The sequence below is a fragment of the Mytilus edulis genome, chromosome 1, assembly GCF_963676685.1.
Source record: "Mytilus edulis chromosome 1, xbMytEdul2.2, whole genome shotgun sequence".
In the NCBI taxonomy this organism is placed as follows: domain Eukaryota; kingdom Metazoa; phylum Mollusca; class Bivalvia; order Mytilida; family Mytilidae; genus Mytilus; species Mytilus edulis.
In genome coordinates, this window is record NC_092344.1 from 72,848,139 (window position 1) to 72,865,827 (window position 17,689).

A 17,689-nucleotide genomic window follows, 5' to 3' on the forward strand; every position below is an offset into this window, starting at 1 on the left:
GCGCTGATTGGTCTAACAAGGAAAACGTGAACGTACAAATAATTATTATACGGTGTATTTCTTTTTGGGGTAGCATGTCTGTTTTGAAATTTGTAACGTTTGGTTGCTGTTTCCTTGTCGTATACCTTACCGCTATCTGCATTTATTTTCAATAAAACCATTGTTTTTTTAAAACACTGTGAGAATATGTTATTTGTAAGACGAAAAAAAAGTCATTTAGAGCAACAGTGAACTTAGTGATATTGAAACTCGCGTGAGAAACGCTTATTTTACTTTTATCAACTAACTTTGTAATCTGAAAGAATTGAACTGAACAGAAACAGGAATATTATATATAAAACAAAATAGTTAGCAATTTTCGAATTAGGCAATAATTGGAGAATCAACAATTACATTTGTTCATCCTGTTAGTCAAATACATATCATACAAATTAAATATATATGTTAACGTTTCCTGGTTAATCAAGGTTTAAAAAGGGTTATTCGGACCAAACCAGCATTCAATGATTTCGACACACAAACTGTACCGATCGACTTCACCTCGAAAATAAGTTGACATCTCAGGAACAACAAACTTACTTATCATTGCGTCTTTTTAGACAAAGGTATTACAATATTGGGTGTACTTACTTTGTCCTGTGATTAACACAAAAGTGGTCGCTATGACAATCAGAAATATACTCGCATGTTGTTGACGCTTTGAAACCATCTGTAAGTAAATCTTGTAATCGTTCACATCTATATCATCAACATAATCAAATATAGATATTCTGTTTTAAATCACCTTGTGCCTTGAAATAATTCACTACTTCAGTGTTTATAAACTATATGGTATATCTTTTTAAAAACATATTGTCATACTCTATAAAAAACAACTCCGTTTCGGAACAATTCGGTTAAGGTTCATTTATAATAATAAGCGATCTACAGACTGTGGGACCTATCACAATCGTACACGTATTTAGCCATGATGGGAAGTCTTTGTAATGGCTTCATAAGAAGAGCACAATAATTTGTCCTTTTTTGTTAGGTACAGTTGTATTTCGGACATAAAAGGCAGCATTGGCCTTTATAAGTTTACACGGTTGTATAATATGAATACCGTGTAAAAGCTGAAAAGAAAAATGATTACAAATAATAAAACCATGTAATGCCTACACAAATGTATGTAACTAGTACACAGTTATATACATGTACATCTTACGTAACCATGAACACAGAAATAACTTATTATCTTGATTTTACCCGATACAACGATGTAACCTTTTTGCATATAAGTTTGTACTTTGTTTTTCAACCCTAGTTAAACATGTTGAAATTAGTATGGACCGGTTCTTCGTTCTGTATTCTAATAAAAACAAATTTCACTATGTTGAAAGATTAATTTACCTTCATTGTAGCAAAAACAACATCACATTATATCCACAGCTTACCCGGAAGTATATGACATACTGTTTACATATATATATATACCCGCATTGAATGTCTTAGGTTGGTTTATTGTTACCCTGAGCAGTCAGGCATAGAAGTATCAGATTAATGTCTTTATCCGTAAAGTAAAAATATTTAAATGTAAAGAAAGTATTTAAAAGTATTCACAAAATTGAATGTCAAATTGATGTTTAACGGAGCAAAGGACCTGTTAATTGTATGTCTTCCTTGTACATGTTTTTATTTGTTAAAATTCGGAAGGATACATTATGTAACTCGGTCATGATAATTTTGATTAAATGACGTGTGCATAGCAATCAACATAAATAATCTTTAAATTGCAGACCGAATTCTGTTCATAATTGAAATTTAGTAACATAAATAAAACGATTAAAGTAACTTTGTTTTTGTAAAATATATCAATTACAGTTTTTGAAAAGTGCATCTATTTATGCGTCATCCATTCATACAGCCTCACTTTCCCCTTTCCCATGTTTAACCCGCAACTTTAAATGTTTGATTTCGTATCGTATTCGGAACACGTATGCAAAGTTTGCAAATATTCAAGTGTATATGTTATAAAGGCCATGCGAACAATCATCATATGTATACGCGAGATGTTACACATATTAGAGCTTTCTTACAAATTGACGAAAGGTACGAACGAACGTAAAGGGAGCACGTATTTCATTTTCTACAATAACAGTTAAAAGAGTCTTTGTTTTATCCAGTAAAACAGCATTCTTTTCTAAATCAAGTTTATTTAAAAAAAAAATAATATCGCAAATAATACACGATTTAAATATAATCAAACACAGAAAAATAGTGTCAAATACACTTACGTCCGATACGTTACTTACGTAAACCACAAGTACACACATTTCCGCGGGAATTTTTTAAGCACGAGTTTCACGATTAACATTTCAATGACATTATTGAAGTACGTTAGTCTAAATTTAACGACAAGATTCACATTTATTTTTATTTGTTACAGTACACTTTCAGCAAATTGTCAAAGTGGAATATCGAGATTTGCTAAAAAATGATGCTACAATGTTTTTAAGAAGTATTGTTGAATAAATCTAGAAAAAAAAGACTTTGTATATCAAGAAAATAAATCTACAATTTTACACCATATATATAGTGGATTTTATAATGACGATTTAACAGTACACATGTATGGAAGATAGACGCGAAGTTGCCAGTCACTTATCGTCCAGTGGCTAATATTTCATGAATGTTCAGGACTCTAGGCAAAACTTAGTTATACGCTAAAATAACCGTTCCATTGCTGCGGTGTATCATATATACACATTTAGGGTAAGGGGGGGGGGGGGGGGGTCAATGAATATTACCAGGGGAGAGGCAATGATTCAAAAGTTATGAAACGAGCACCAGCATATGGCATAGTAGGAAGATCATCTTTTTTTATTCATTTTCATTTTATTATTTTGAGCTTTGAAAATTTTGCATCAAGGATTTATTTGTGTTTCTGTTAGGGAAAAAGACAATGTATTTGCTTTGACATTATCTTAGGATAAACAGTGCAACAATGTAATATTGAAGAGTGGCATATGGGATGGGAGGGGCCTGTTTTTAGTCTTCTAGGGGCATTCTTTTTCGTCTGACTACTCTATATTTAAAATATTTTGTAGTCTTATCTCCTCCGACCTGGTGGTATCAATAATCATATTCTAACCTATCGTAAGTCCCGAAATCCTAAATATATCTAAGAAAAATCCAATTTTATAAATGTCGTTGCATGCACGATAATTGTTCGAAGTTCCACGAGTATTATTTAAATATTGCAAAATAAAGCATCCCTAAAACGAGTCTTACGTATGATTCGTCAAGCATACGTACCTTTCGTCAATTTGTAAGAAAGCTCTATTAAGTAGCCTTAATCAAAGAGGAAGAAGGTAAAACATACGGAAGAATGTCTCTAAGTGACAAAGATGACCCATTGGTGTTGAAACTTGTATTCGATCTTTTAACACTTATCAATTGTGTTAATGATAGCTTCCTAGTTCGAAAGAAAATGCTAACAAAAACTTCGATGAAGTAAAAAAACATATCGTTTTGTAAGCTAACTTTATTAGTTTTGTTCCTATTCAAGTAACTGCTGTGGTGAGTCTCTCATTGATAAGCTGCTTCGTTATTTGACATATTGTGAGACTTAGTCAGTGCTTTAAAGCACAGTGTATATCAATTGTATCACTTTTGTAAAATTTATTATGTAGAAGATATTTAAGATGAACAAGTCTATACGAAGTTTAAACTCTTTATGAATCTTAAATCAAAACAAATGTATGTGAACAGTTATTAAGGTCACAAAAAGGTATGATCATTTCTGTATTTTTCTTTCGTCGTCCTTTATGCATAAGACACACATTCACGGATCATCTCGCCGGAAACGCTACGCAGAAAATCTCACGAATGATCCCGGAAATGGAGTTTCCGTAGTCTGATACGGATCCTATACGGAGACACAACGATATGACTACGGGTTTTGACGTTACTACCACGGATAATAAAGGACGGGTTCATTTTGGCGACATGATTGATATAGGTTCTTACGGTAAGACACGGTAAAATAAGAAAATGACACAACGATACGTGTCGCGTCGTATGTAATGTGGATAAACAACGGTTTCCTACGGTATAAGTAAAGGTTAGTACGAATTGGAACGATCTGAAACCTAATAGCACGAACCGTCATATTTCTATAATTTACTTATTAATCATCATTTCTTTATGGCAGTTAATTGAGATTATTTTTCGATCTTATTAAATACATCATTTACATGTATCTGTCTGTCTGTACTATGTGGTGTTATTCGCAACCCTCTGACCAATGACATGTAGCAGCTGTTCTTGAAACATATTTAGGATTATTCTTTCAAAATTCTTTAATGTATCTGAATTTTCTTCACACAATTGAGCTCAAACTGGCCATGGATAGGGAAGTGCACTCCCTAGACCAACATCTAATCTGCCTCCTGTCATCTCTACGTCTGTCATCAAGTATCTCGATCCTGCCCTATCATTAAGCGCCATATCAATATCCAGTTGCAGCCAATTATTAGCAAGCAGCAGTTGTTGATGATTCATGTTGGATATTCATTATGTATACCCTCAACGTCAAGACACAGAATAAGAAGCTATAGGGCCCTATAGCTATGAAGCATTTATACAAAAGCTAGCCTTACGGCAGTCGGTCGTCGTTACAGACATAATAGTGTGGATTTATCATTATTCGTTGGAACCAATATTCTGGGTTTTGTGCGTACAGATGAACAACGAATTTTAATGTTCAACGCAAAAAACAAATTTCTATAAAAGAGGGACGAAAGATACCAGAGGGACAGTCAAACTCATAAATCCAAAATAAACGTACAACGCCATGACTTAAAAAGGAAAAGGACAAATAGACAAACAATAGTACACATGACACAACATAGAAAACTAAAGACTAAGCAACACGAACCCAACCAAAAAGTAGGGGTGATCTCAGGTGCTCCGGAAGGGTAAGAAGATCCTGCTCCACATGTGGCAACGATATAAAGTCGTATCCATACTTTGGCAGAATATCAAAATATCCATGAAAATTCGAGGTTCCCGCAATCCACGAAAATTGGTACCAAAGAAAATAAAATAATCCACAGCATTCCGTATTTTTTCGTGTTGTAACTTAGTAAACCGTAATAGACTCTTAGAACCCTGGCGGATACCTAACTATTCGTATTAAAACGTAGTAAAAACGTGCTGTTAATACGTGGCACATTCGTAACAAATCGTATTGTATCCTTACCAATACGTGGTGTAACTTTACTAGTACGTAGTTCTCCGAAACTAGCCGTATCAGTTGTTTTGGCCTACGAATAAGTACGGATTAATACGGGTTTGACAGGGACTATAACGGATTAGTACGGTCTTATACAGTTTAGTAAGGAGTTACTACGGTCATTTGATCCGTGGTCAAATTTTGCGTATACATGTTCAAAAATTGTCAAGGATATACAAGTACTACTACGATCTACTACGTATGACTACGACACCAATACAGATATCTACGGACTAATACAGATTGCCACGAATGATGCCGGATAGTATACATAGCTAATCCGGCGCAATTTCTTATATATTTCTTTTTTAATTGGCACAATTGCAATGCGCCCGGTTATTCTTACGTTAAATATCAATATGAGGTGATACAGAAACTAGACTCAAGCTGGCATGATCACAGGTTTAAAGGACACAGCGTTATCGGCTTTAATTATGCAATATGAAAAAAATGATGATGTTTGTAAAGTTTGTCCAAATCATAACTTTACATATATACAATTTTGTGTATACATGTACTACTACAAGAAACTAGTTTTGATCTTGGACCTGCCAGAGTCTTGATTGGAAATAACGATCACATGCGTTTGGTAAGTTTCACATTTGTTTCATATTGAAATAAATGTTAAGGAAAAAAATAAAAATAACACACTGTTCTCGCGACATACATGTATGAACATGTAACAAAACCGACGACAACGACGTAGTTATCTTAGATGTGTTTATGTCCCGCTAGGAACATTACATTTTTCAGTCTGTGCGTCCGTTCGTCCGTCTGTCCTGCTTCAAGTCAAAGTTTTGGGTCAAAGATTTTTTAAAGTGGAAGTCCAATCAACTTCACGAGTGGGGCATACCTGTACTATCATGGAAACATTCTTGTTCTATAAAGTTTAAGTACGATAGGCTACACAGATGATATCGAGCTATATTGAAGCTGTATCGACGTGAACACCTTTTGCATCAATATTTTCTTAAATGTATTTTAAATAATTAAGCTCGTGTCTCTTGAAATAGATAATATAAAAAAAGTCGAACCTTGTTTACAAGGAACAACCACCAAATCAGGATGCGTCATATATTATGCAGAACAGGGTCAAATGTTCTGTGTGCATGGTTCATATGTATACTCTTTACAAGTCCTTATCGACTTGTGCATCAAACTCACAACCATTGTTGAGGAAGGTATCGTGTATATAATTTATGATAACCGGAAGATATCAAATCACATATAAAGAATGTTAAAGGTCGAAGAAGAACAATATCATGATCAAATAAAAAAAAAATATGACGAAAAGTCAAACAACAGCATACATGACATTAATATATTCCTTTAGTTTTAAACAAATTGCACTGTCTTTAAAATGTACATTGTATCATATGCTTTCGAAAATAAGACAGCAATCGACCAATGACAACAACAAAGGCAAATGTACATCGTTGCTATTTCAAATAGAGCAGTTTATCTTGTTATCTTAAAAATGGATCAAATATGGGAATGATTGGGAAGCTTAACTTTACCTTTTTCAAGATCAAAGAAATGATAAAGAATCCCGCCGGAAAAGAATAACTTATGTCTCGACTTCTGCGAATAAAAAAAAACACGAAAAAAACCCAAAATACATGTACTTAACACAAAAGAAAATGTGGTATGATTGCGAATGAGACAACTCTTCACAAGAGACAAAATGACACAAACATTAATAACTATAGGTCACCGTACGACCTTCATCCATGAGCAAACCCCATACCACATATAGTCAGCTATAAAAGGTGAAGACATAACAAATGTAAAATAGTTCAAATCAGAAAACTAACGGCTTAATAAGTGTACAAAAGAGTTAACGAAAAACAAATACATGTATAGAAACACCAGATTATAATGAAAACAACGAAAACAACAAAAGCGGTCTCTTGTGAAGATATAGAGTATATAGAAAACTAGAGTCTACGCAACTCGGAAAAATGCAGGTTGGTTATTGTTTTAAAGCCGTAAAAATTTCCTCTATCATTACAAATGATCTAAATGTAGAACTTTTAGTGCGGAATTTATCGCATGTCATACACTCAACACATACATGTAACGCAAAAGTGCACTAATTATATTATAGCAGTCTAAATGTACGTTTTAATCAATTGGTTCATAGAAGAATTTAAATAATCATTGTATCCATTGTCTAATTGAATAATGATTATCATGACCCCCTCTAAAAATGTCAATACATTTTAATATCAATGAATTCATTCTGATAATTATTAATTACAGGCAATACATTACCTAGACAAATAAAAGATAAGTTAAAGATTATTAAAAATAGTCTCTAAATTCTTACAAACTAATGTTCAAATAATTATGTAATTATCTACTAGTATTCTTTCGTACTGAAGTGTTTTTTTTTTTTTTATAGTACATGTATAAATTATTATGAATGAATGAAGTACATGTATAAATTATTATGAATGAATGAATGAATGATTTTATTCTCATAAACTAGTACGTAGCTACAGAGAAAATAACAGTTCATATATAATACATATTTTGATTCGCATGTGTGAAAATAAATAACACTGTTACATTATAATATAATTACAGTTCCTCTAACCAGGAGGACAGACTTTCAATGATATGTAGCGTATAAATCTACACAATTTGTCTAGTTCTACAACATTTTCAGATGAGAATACATTTTAAAATTTAACAATGTAAGCATTTTGTTTACAATAATGTGGTAAATATTTTTCTCTTTCAATGTTAAAAAAATTGCATGACAAAATGTAGTGAAATTCATCGCAAATATCTCTTGAACTGCAGAGATGACAAGACCTTTCCGATCTCGGGATAGTTTGCCACCTTCCCGTCTCCACTGGCAAACGATGATTTCCGCATCTAAATTTACACAGAGTATATAAAAAATTAAAAGGAAAAATCGATAAATACTTTTCAAATTGAAAATTCTATAACATAAACTTTTTGAGGATTGATGTAAATCTGCACACCACTCTTGTCGAAATTGGTCTTTAAGCTTTTGCTAAATATTTAATTTTATCCATTTTTTTGTTAAAATAATCTTGGCAATGCCATACATTTGACATGCCACATTCATCAAATATTTTCTTAACACATAACATCCATTTATTTCTAATACCATAATTGTTATAGTTAATGTATAATAATTTATAAAGTATAATACATGATAATTTATCTTCATTCGTATTATCAAGAAGGCGACACCAAAAGTTGATCATTCGTAGTTTAGCATATAAAGAAATGGGGTATCTCCCAAGTTCTCCATAAATCATAAAATTTGGAGTCGAGCTTTTAAGTTTTAGAATGTGCTTACAGAATTTCAAATGCACTCGCTCAAGTATATCAAAATTTTCGTATCCCCAAATTTCAGCCCCGTATAGAAGAATGGGTACAACAGCTTTATCAAACATATATAGTTGGCATTCGATCGATGAGTGATTTAATCTGCTCTTCTTGATACATTTTTTTTGTAACACTATACATACATGTAGCTTTCGTTGCTTGGTCTCCTAAATATTTCCTAGTTTCGAAAAAACATGCATTTCTAGAGAAATAACACCAAGGTATTTAATAATGTTTAACTATCTCTATTTCTTCATTTTCAGTACAAAATTTTTAATTATTGGATATTCTTCCTCTTGTAAAAACCATCACTTTGGTTTTGCTAACATTGATTCTTAATTTCCAATTATTGCAATACTGTGAAAAATTCTTTAAAAGTAACTGTAAATCTGAACTTGATTCAGCAAGTAAAATAGTATCATCAGCATATAATAATACAAACAATTTTAGGTATATATTAAGTTCATTTTTAATATCTAATATTACAGATTATACACAACTTATGTTAACATTTTCTAAATACTGCTGTAAATCGTTCAAATACAGAGAGAATAACAAAGGAGAAAGATTTTCCCCTTGTCTTACACCAATTTCACTAGCAAACATGTCAGATAAATTATTATAATGAACAATACGTGATTTAACATCATCATACATATTTTTAATAACTCTAAATAACTTCCCTTTTACATCATTCAAAAGGAGTTTATATAATAGAGAATTACGGTGTACAAAATCAAACGCCTTTTCAAAATCTACAAAAGCGCAAAAAAACTTTTTCTTTTTAACACTGAGAAGTTCAAAAAGTGCATATAAAGAAAAAATATTCTGTTGTAGAGTAACCATGTCGGAAGCCGGCTTGATTTGCATTTAATATATTCAATTCATCAACGAAAAACCCCAACCTGTCATTAAGAATAGATGTAAATATTTCCCCCAAGTACGACAATAAAGTTATCGGTCTATAATTTTTTGGATCTAATTTACACCCTTTGTTCTTAAATATTGGTATCACATTACCAATAAGCCAGGCTTCCGGCAATATACCCGTATCAAAAATAAGATTAAACAATTTTATGTATATTTAGAACATACTCACCCCTTCTAGTCCAATGCAAAAAGACCTATATTGATTAAAGATTAAAGAGCAAAGATTAAAACAAAAAAAATGAATTTTGCAAATTTTCATACATTTTTTAATGGTACACATATATATAATAAACTAAAAATAATAGGGTAAGGATGTAGGTGAAAAAATATTTATTTAATTCATAATCAACATTTGAGGTTTTTTTTTCTTTCAAGAAAACAATGCCAGACTGCTGATATATAAAGCGAAAGATTTTTTTTCTTCAGAGAATACATGTAATTTATTAATAAATGTTAGCATTTAATTTGAATGGTCTGAATTCAAATATTCATATAGAGAGTTTTATGTTTATAACAAAAAAATTAAATTCAAAAAGGGGATTTATATAACATTATGTCGCTTTTTAAAATCAAAAGTATTAAATTTTACCTGAAGCAGAAGAAAAATAATTGATCCTTTTGGTCCTCACAAACTATGTCATTAATAGTTATCCCATAAGGACGCGGTGTGTCAGTGTAAGATCACCCCGATGGCCGGAGGCCAGAGGGTGATCTAACACTGACACACCAAGTCCGAGTGGGATAACTATTTTACATCCAAGCTCTTTTAGATTGGACGAAAAAACATTTGCAATTTATAAAATCTAGTTTAGAACGCCACACAACCATTATAATATACTTTATATATTACTATATGATGTATACCCTTTATGACCCCTGAACACGATGAGTAGATATCAAACAATGTCAACTCGCCCCACTTGCCTATCGGCCCACACTATATCGCCACTTTATAAAAGAATCGCCGTACTCTTGTTTACTGACTCGCCCCACTTTTGAAAAAGTGTAAAATCAAATTGAACAATCAGTCTGATAACTCACTTATTAACGAAAAAGGTTTAAACCCCACTGAATAAAGGTCTGCAAACTCGCCCCACTTATAAAAAGATCTTGCTTCTTTTAAGTATGTTAGATTACTGTGAGTTCGTATCCAGTCCTCCTGGTGTAGTGGTATGTGTCGTGGCTTGATATGCTAAAGGTCTTGAGTTCGAATCCCAGCATATACACTGGATTTTTTCTACGCGAATTTTGATAGATAGTCTTTTCCGTATAATTAATTATAAGTTTTATAGTGGATTTGACATTCCCGCCAAAATGTTACAGAACAAAGGAAAGCATGCATAACAAAGAAACTCAAACTGGGGTGATCTGGTAGGGACGATCCGGCTCAGATCACCCCTGTTAGAACAAAGGAGCTGGGATGTAAGTGCTATTCCATTCCATCCATTGAAATGATCATTACCTATGTTCTACAATTAGTTCATTATAAAAAGCGAACTCTTATTTAGGTTTGAATATTACAATGGGAAAGGATAATTTTGTAAGGTCACTCAAAAGTGTGAATATGTTCTAAATAGTTCAGACAATACTTGGTCATGTTGTATGAAGATTTAAGCCCTCGGCTTCGCCTTGGGCTTAAATCTTCATAAAACATGACCAAGTATTTTCTAACCTATAATTAATACAATTGGTAGAGGGTTTATGTCTCGGTTATTGTATAAAACGGTATATACTATGAAAATTAGAGCGAGGGGCTTGACTTTAGAATGTAAAGAAGGTAGCTGCTGGTGTAAGTATGTTTATTGATATGAACGAAGCGTTGTTTTACTATACATGTACTTATTTACATGGTAAGATGACAAAATGAACTGACCAAGAGCAGACAATTCTTGAATTGCAGTGAAAGCTTTACATTCTTGAAAACATTTTTTTTATTTCACATAAAACCTAAAACTATCACAAACAGTTGGATCCCCCTCCCACATCTTTGGTTGAAACACCTTTTAAAAATGGCTGGATCTGCCCCTGGTATGTACCCATATGTAGTTTAGTGGATAGTTTATATGCATGAAATATTTGTCACTGGACATTAGGCAATTATCGACCAATTTATGACTAAATATTTCAAATTGCTTTATTAATAATTTCCCTTCAAAAGATTCATGGTTGACTCTTTTTGTGTACAAAGTAATTGCATGGAAGATAAAGGATTACACATTTTAGATTGAGTTGTACTTTAATCAAGGTATAAAGCACCATTATTATTACTCTTTATTTAAATGAAAGAAACTTTTTTAATTGTCAAAACAAAATTTAGATCAAACGATTGATTAGTAGGATGTTAAAAATCTGTTTGAAAACTAATTACAAACTATTTAGTTAAATTTGGAACACATCATTTATTTCAAAATAGCCAGTAGCAATTTTTGTTCTAATATCTTGATTACAATACAATGAAATCTTACCCTTGTGGTCATTCATGCGTAGTTACTTAGTACACGCAAAAAGTATGTACTATGAAAATTAGAAGGCAAATTCAAGCAATTTGATTGGACGAGAAGTTGTAAGTATGTGCTAATCTAATATCTTGATTACAATACAATGAAATCTTACCCTTGTGGTCATTCATGCGTAGTTACTTAGTACACGGAAAAAGTATGTACTTTGAAAATTAGAAGGCAAATTCAAGCAATTTGATTGGACGAGAAGTTGTAAGTATGTGCTAACTACAGAAAAACTATTACAATTTGATTGAAAGTCACAAGTGTCAAATAATTCGTCTGATTTAACGGTTTCGTGTTCTATTCCTCCACGGTTATCCTAATGTGGTGAACTGCGCCTTTGTCGTCTTCCGGGGTCGTTGAACTTTTTTGGTCGTGCACCTTGTTTGGTGTACTGTCGACGAGGTACATCATCATCTCTCTTCTCTTCATCTTTCTTGGACATGTTGGATGGGCAATATTCAACTCCTTCGATGAATAGGCGGTCCTGTTTGAAAAAAAGCCTTTTTCCGTTGTCTACGGGCTTCTTGAAAGTGTGGCCAAAGTTCTATCGTTAACTTCTTTAGGAAATTGTTCACTGGTACCGAAGTGAGTGTCCTTCAATTCCCTTGCAGCTTTTCTCACGAATTCTCTTTCTTTAAAATTTCGGAATCTGCAAACTATTGGCTTGGTCATGAATTTCACTGATCCATCGGGGTACCGTTCGACATATTCTTTACCAAAACGGTGGGCGCGGTCGTATTCAGCTATTCGACCTAATTTTAATTGTTCCGTCATAAATTTCTCGATAATTTTTTCAGTCGTCTCTGACTCTTCAAACTTATCTTGCATCGGTATTCCGGTAAAAAAATCGCATTGATCTCGTCTGTAAGTCAATGTGTCTTGTATACAGATTATCGAAATCTTTTTGTAAGCGAAATATAGCAGAATCAGTATTAACAACAAAGCATGATGCATTTATAAGATGATTAAAACGTTAAAACTTGTATATTTTTACAAACTTATAGATTGAACGAGTTTAACTAGATTTGATTAAGTTTATATCTATCATCCAAGAATACGGTTTAATATATACAATTTAAGGTCAGTATAAAAAATATATCCATGTTGCTTGTATGAGGCTTAAAAAGTTGGTAAGGACGATGTTTACGAGTATTTTAACAGTTTCGAGCCGAATTACTTTTTTATGTCATTGCTCCAATATTGTTTGTACACTGCAGCATAATTTGGCTACAATTATATCAATTTATATGGATAATAATGTAAGACTTAGTATAGAAATTAAAACAGAAAATAATCCATCATTACTTCTCCTATACAGAGCCATGATAGAACGTATACATGTGATCACATGCTCAATTTTGTGTATTTTAAGATATCACTTTGCATCTGCTGAGGCATCAATTTGTATCAGACACAATATATATATATATATCTGTAAATGTATATAGCGCAAAGCCTCAGTTGTAGGCCTTTGATGCCTTTACCCACCAACCAGTCATATACATGTAACATTGCCCATCGTTTATGTCTACCTGAAGTTGAAAACAACTATATTTTTCATTTTAAGGTTTAGAAGGGGATATGATTGCAATAACCTTTAGACCTCAGTTGCAGACGGTCTGTTAATGTACATGTATGAACCATGACGTTTCAGCTGAGCAAGTCTCAGATCATTGCCTATAACTAGTATTTTGTTATTTTTATTCATCGTAGTTTGTATGTGTGTTGGTCGCCAGAATATAACTTTGGACCTCAGATGTAGGCCCTGCGCCTTTGTCATCATTTGTACCCAGTGTGGACAAAAGTTTTGGCGTAGAAGCTTAAAATAAAATGCGGACTTTTACACTTTGGACATTTATTAAAATGAAGAAAACTGTGCTAAAAATTAAAATGTTTTAAAGGCATCAAAGTATGCGCAATTTATTTCATTTTTACAAAAGTTTACTTGTATTATTATGTTTTTTTTTGTGTATTATTATAAAGGGAAAACAAATAATTTAATAAAACAATATGAAATAGGAAGAGGAGTTACAGAATGACTCATGAAAATTCGATGCAAGGGTTTCACTTATTATTATCATTACGGTTGATTAAATAAAGCAAGAAGCTGTCAGAGTGATAGCAAACAGGATTTTGTTAACAATTCCTTGTGTCCTGGCATTCCTCAATACCACAAAGACCATGATAACTCAAGATTTGTAAATGCGACAATAATCAATATTGAACTTGATCTCATTTCGTCACCAGTACCATCATATCAAAATCTGAATGACTTTGGTTGAACGGTCCTTGGGTAAAGCACGGACACGACTGGAAACACGTTTTAAAAAAAAATCTTACTCTGAAAGGTGAAAGTGCAAATAGGCAATATATATCTTGACCTACATTTTGTCACCAGTAACAGCATAGTTTTTATTAAAATTTGAAAAGCTGGTTGAACAGTTCTTGAAAAATGGACGGACAATGTTTGACAGCTACTCCTCGCCCGCTGTTAATCCAAAAATCTGAAACCGATATTTCCTTCTGAAATCTGGTTCAAATATTTAATAAATTTTGTCTTCTGTCTACATGTATTGCATGTTGTCTTACTATTGATTCTGCAAAGGGCGTTATACGTTGCTGAAAGTCTTTTGTTTTAAAGTTCTTGTATAAAACAATTGGTTTCGGTCAATTTTGTAGAAGTAAATGTTTAATGAATGACTTTTGCATTCATTAAATAGATGACAAACTAACAACAACAACAAATCATAAGTGGTGTATTTCCGTACAGTTGCTGAATCGGAAACCTGCGGTTAAATTATTATACATGTACTAGTATTAAGGTTTATGACCCCTTCTGTAGCCATTTTTGTACGAACTTTTCAAACTTCAATTGTATCAAAACTACAGATATATAAATGAATAACAGAGAAAGGCCATTTTGTATATGTTCCAAGGGGAAACTTGATGCAAAGTATCATTATTTACTGTTCCATTGCATTTAATAGAAAAAGAGTACTTTGTGGCAAATAAACCAAGATTTTTATAGAAAATCCACAGCCTTTAATACAAAGACTTTTGTTATAAAATTTGAAACATAGATAACACACTTGCTTTTCTATGATGTGCTAGTGTTTATTTTTTACTTAAAGTTCTAACCAGCCTGGACCATATCAAGGTAAACTCAACTGTTTGTTAATTTTATCATCTTCTGCAGGGACGTAAAAAAGTGTACGGCAAAATCCAGTTAAGTTATGAATTTTCTAAATCATACAATGCATTTGAATTTTATTTATCTATGGCATGCTATGTCTTAAAACGTTTCCTAATGCACAGGTTTGCATGTACTCATAGTAAATTTTGAGGTGAAACTACGGCCATTTAAGCCATAGGGTCCACATGAACCTTAAATCGTTCAAATTAATGCTACTTGTCAGATATTACATTTATCTTTTTTGTATACATTACACGTTATTTTGAAAGAGCTTAATTATAAAATTAATTTTACGGGTGATTAAAACTGATAAAAGTATCAGTTTCCTTATATTCTGTGTTTGCGTCTACAGTTACATGAACCATGTTTGTGAATGTGATGTCAATAGACGAATGCTTTGAAAACAAATCAATCTTTTTAGCCTCTTCGATAGTTTTTTTTCACCATATGGCATTTGCACGGTCGCTTAGAAACAGCCTTAGTACGATGCGGGAGGGTGTGTTGGCGGGTCTTAGATTGGAAAAAGAGATTGGAAGAACAAACTAAGAATGCAACAAGAACATGTTTCATGTATGAATTAAAGGTTAATAAGCAAAACACATGAACAAAAGAAGTAAACTTACCATTTTCTGGTTAAATCATTCCCATTCTAGCTATAACATGAACACATAATCTTCGATAGGAGCCGTTGATCGGAAATGTTATATCCGTAAAAAATTTAGTTTTTTTGTGGAACTATATATCTCAGTTAAAGCAGACCTGTGATACATATTAAACATACTATTTAATAACTGTATGACCAACTTAACCGGTATACATGTATGTTAGCTGTACATGTACGGGTGACACGATAAACCACACTTCTGACGTCGTTTTGGTCATTGTATGGTCATCTTCGGTCAATAGCTGTACATTATAACTACAAAATTATTACTTACCATGTACTTATTACAGAACAACTACAATATTCAATATGTAAATTTTCTAAAAAAATTTATTTATATATTTTTTTGTGTTGATTGACTGTTTATATCAAGTATATGCCTTCAGAAAGAATGATATTAGATTACTCAGCAATACAAAAAAAATCAAGCTTAGATGAAAAATTAAATAATTAAGAATAATAACTCTAAAATATATATTACGTATAGAATGTCACCCTGTCAGATAGACATGCTTATGTACACATACAAATGGTTCTTTTTACAAAATATATGTAATAGTTTCATTCCTCATGAATGTAACTAAATCAAAACGAATTCACGAGACACCCTTGAAAGTTTCTTCTTTGCGAATTATTGTTGAGTTAATCACGAATTCTTCAAGATAACTTAAGAAAGTCATTTATGCAAAAATGGCGAAGGTAGTACAGTGACATGTAGCTGCAATTTTAAGTCTTCTGGTCTGTGGTGGAGTTATCATTATCATTATGCCTCATTATCAGGAAGCATATCGTATATTTTTATTTGATATCTACCTCTGGCCTCTGATGTCAGAACTAGCGGACAGTATTGGACACATTTCGTAAATTGTTGTTTAAATTGCAATTTTGTGAACACATATCCATTTCAAATAACTTTTAAACGGACCATATATTAGCCTCTCATTAAACGTTGATTTAAGTTAATCTCATTTTCTTTTATACTTACAACTAGTCAAATTCAATCATAAGTGCAACATGATTCATTGTATTAAGCAAATTGTGTATGCGGGGATTTCATGAGTGGACAGAGTCCAACAGTTTGACATGTTAAATATTAAAAATGATGTTAACATTAATGATAAATAAGAACAACATTCTTTTTTTGCAATTTTTATAGCCACTCGAGATTTATGTACCTCATTTGATTGAGTTATGCCCAGACAAATTAAAGATAAACGAAAAAGTTTTTAATCCTCATACAAAACAATTGATTTTGTTTCTGACATTGAACTAATATTGTATATAATACACATGACGTAACGATAAAGAATGCAGATGTTTTTCTTGAAATAAACAAATGTTATATTGTATCTATTGATTAGCATATGAATTATTAATTTGATCATAGTCGTTTGACACAGTAACTGTTTGTTTCGCCAAATCCTGATATGTGGATAAACCCTCCATTTTCATAATGTCATCATAATGCTGCTCGTTACTACAAAATAAAGAAGACAAGATGGATTTTTTGCATTGTTAGTGGGAGACTATATTCATAAACAAAAAAAGAATCTCGAATGGTCAACAATAATACATTGCTCAAAATGAATAACAGTGTATATTCTAACATAACATAACAATTAATTTCAACAGTAAAAAGTTAAACAAATACCAAACCATTGTCCATTGAAAAAAAGTGTACAAGTTGTCCTTAGCTTCAGAATTTTGAACTGAACTTGACATTGAATTTCACTTATCATGTATGCTGAAATTGACAT

General features: G+C 32.3%; 2 protein-coding genes across 5 annotated transcripts in view; both read right to left on the minus strand.

The window, feature by feature from the left end:
* Window positions 1-17,689, minus strand: part of LOC139489596 (receptor-type tyrosine-protein phosphatase mu-like) — a 107,852-nt gene that overhangs the window by 47,493 nt on the left and 42,670 nt on the right. The gene's annotated exons all lie outside the window — the stretch shown is intronic.
* Window positions 17,272-17,689, minus strand: part of LOC139489619 (multiple epidermal growth factor-like domains protein 10) — a 297,206-nt gene continuing 296,788 nt past the window's right edge. For all 4 annotated transcript variants that reach the window (XR_011656209.1, XR_011656208.1, XM_071276227.1 and 1 more), the window contains one exon: window positions 17,272-17,409. Coding sequence is in view for 2 of the 4 variants with exons in the window: in XM_071276227.1 (XP_071132328.1) it covers window positions 17,283-17,409 (127 nt within the window). In the remaining 2 variants the exon portion in view is untranslated. The remainder of the gene's footprint in view (window positions 17,410-17,689) is intronic.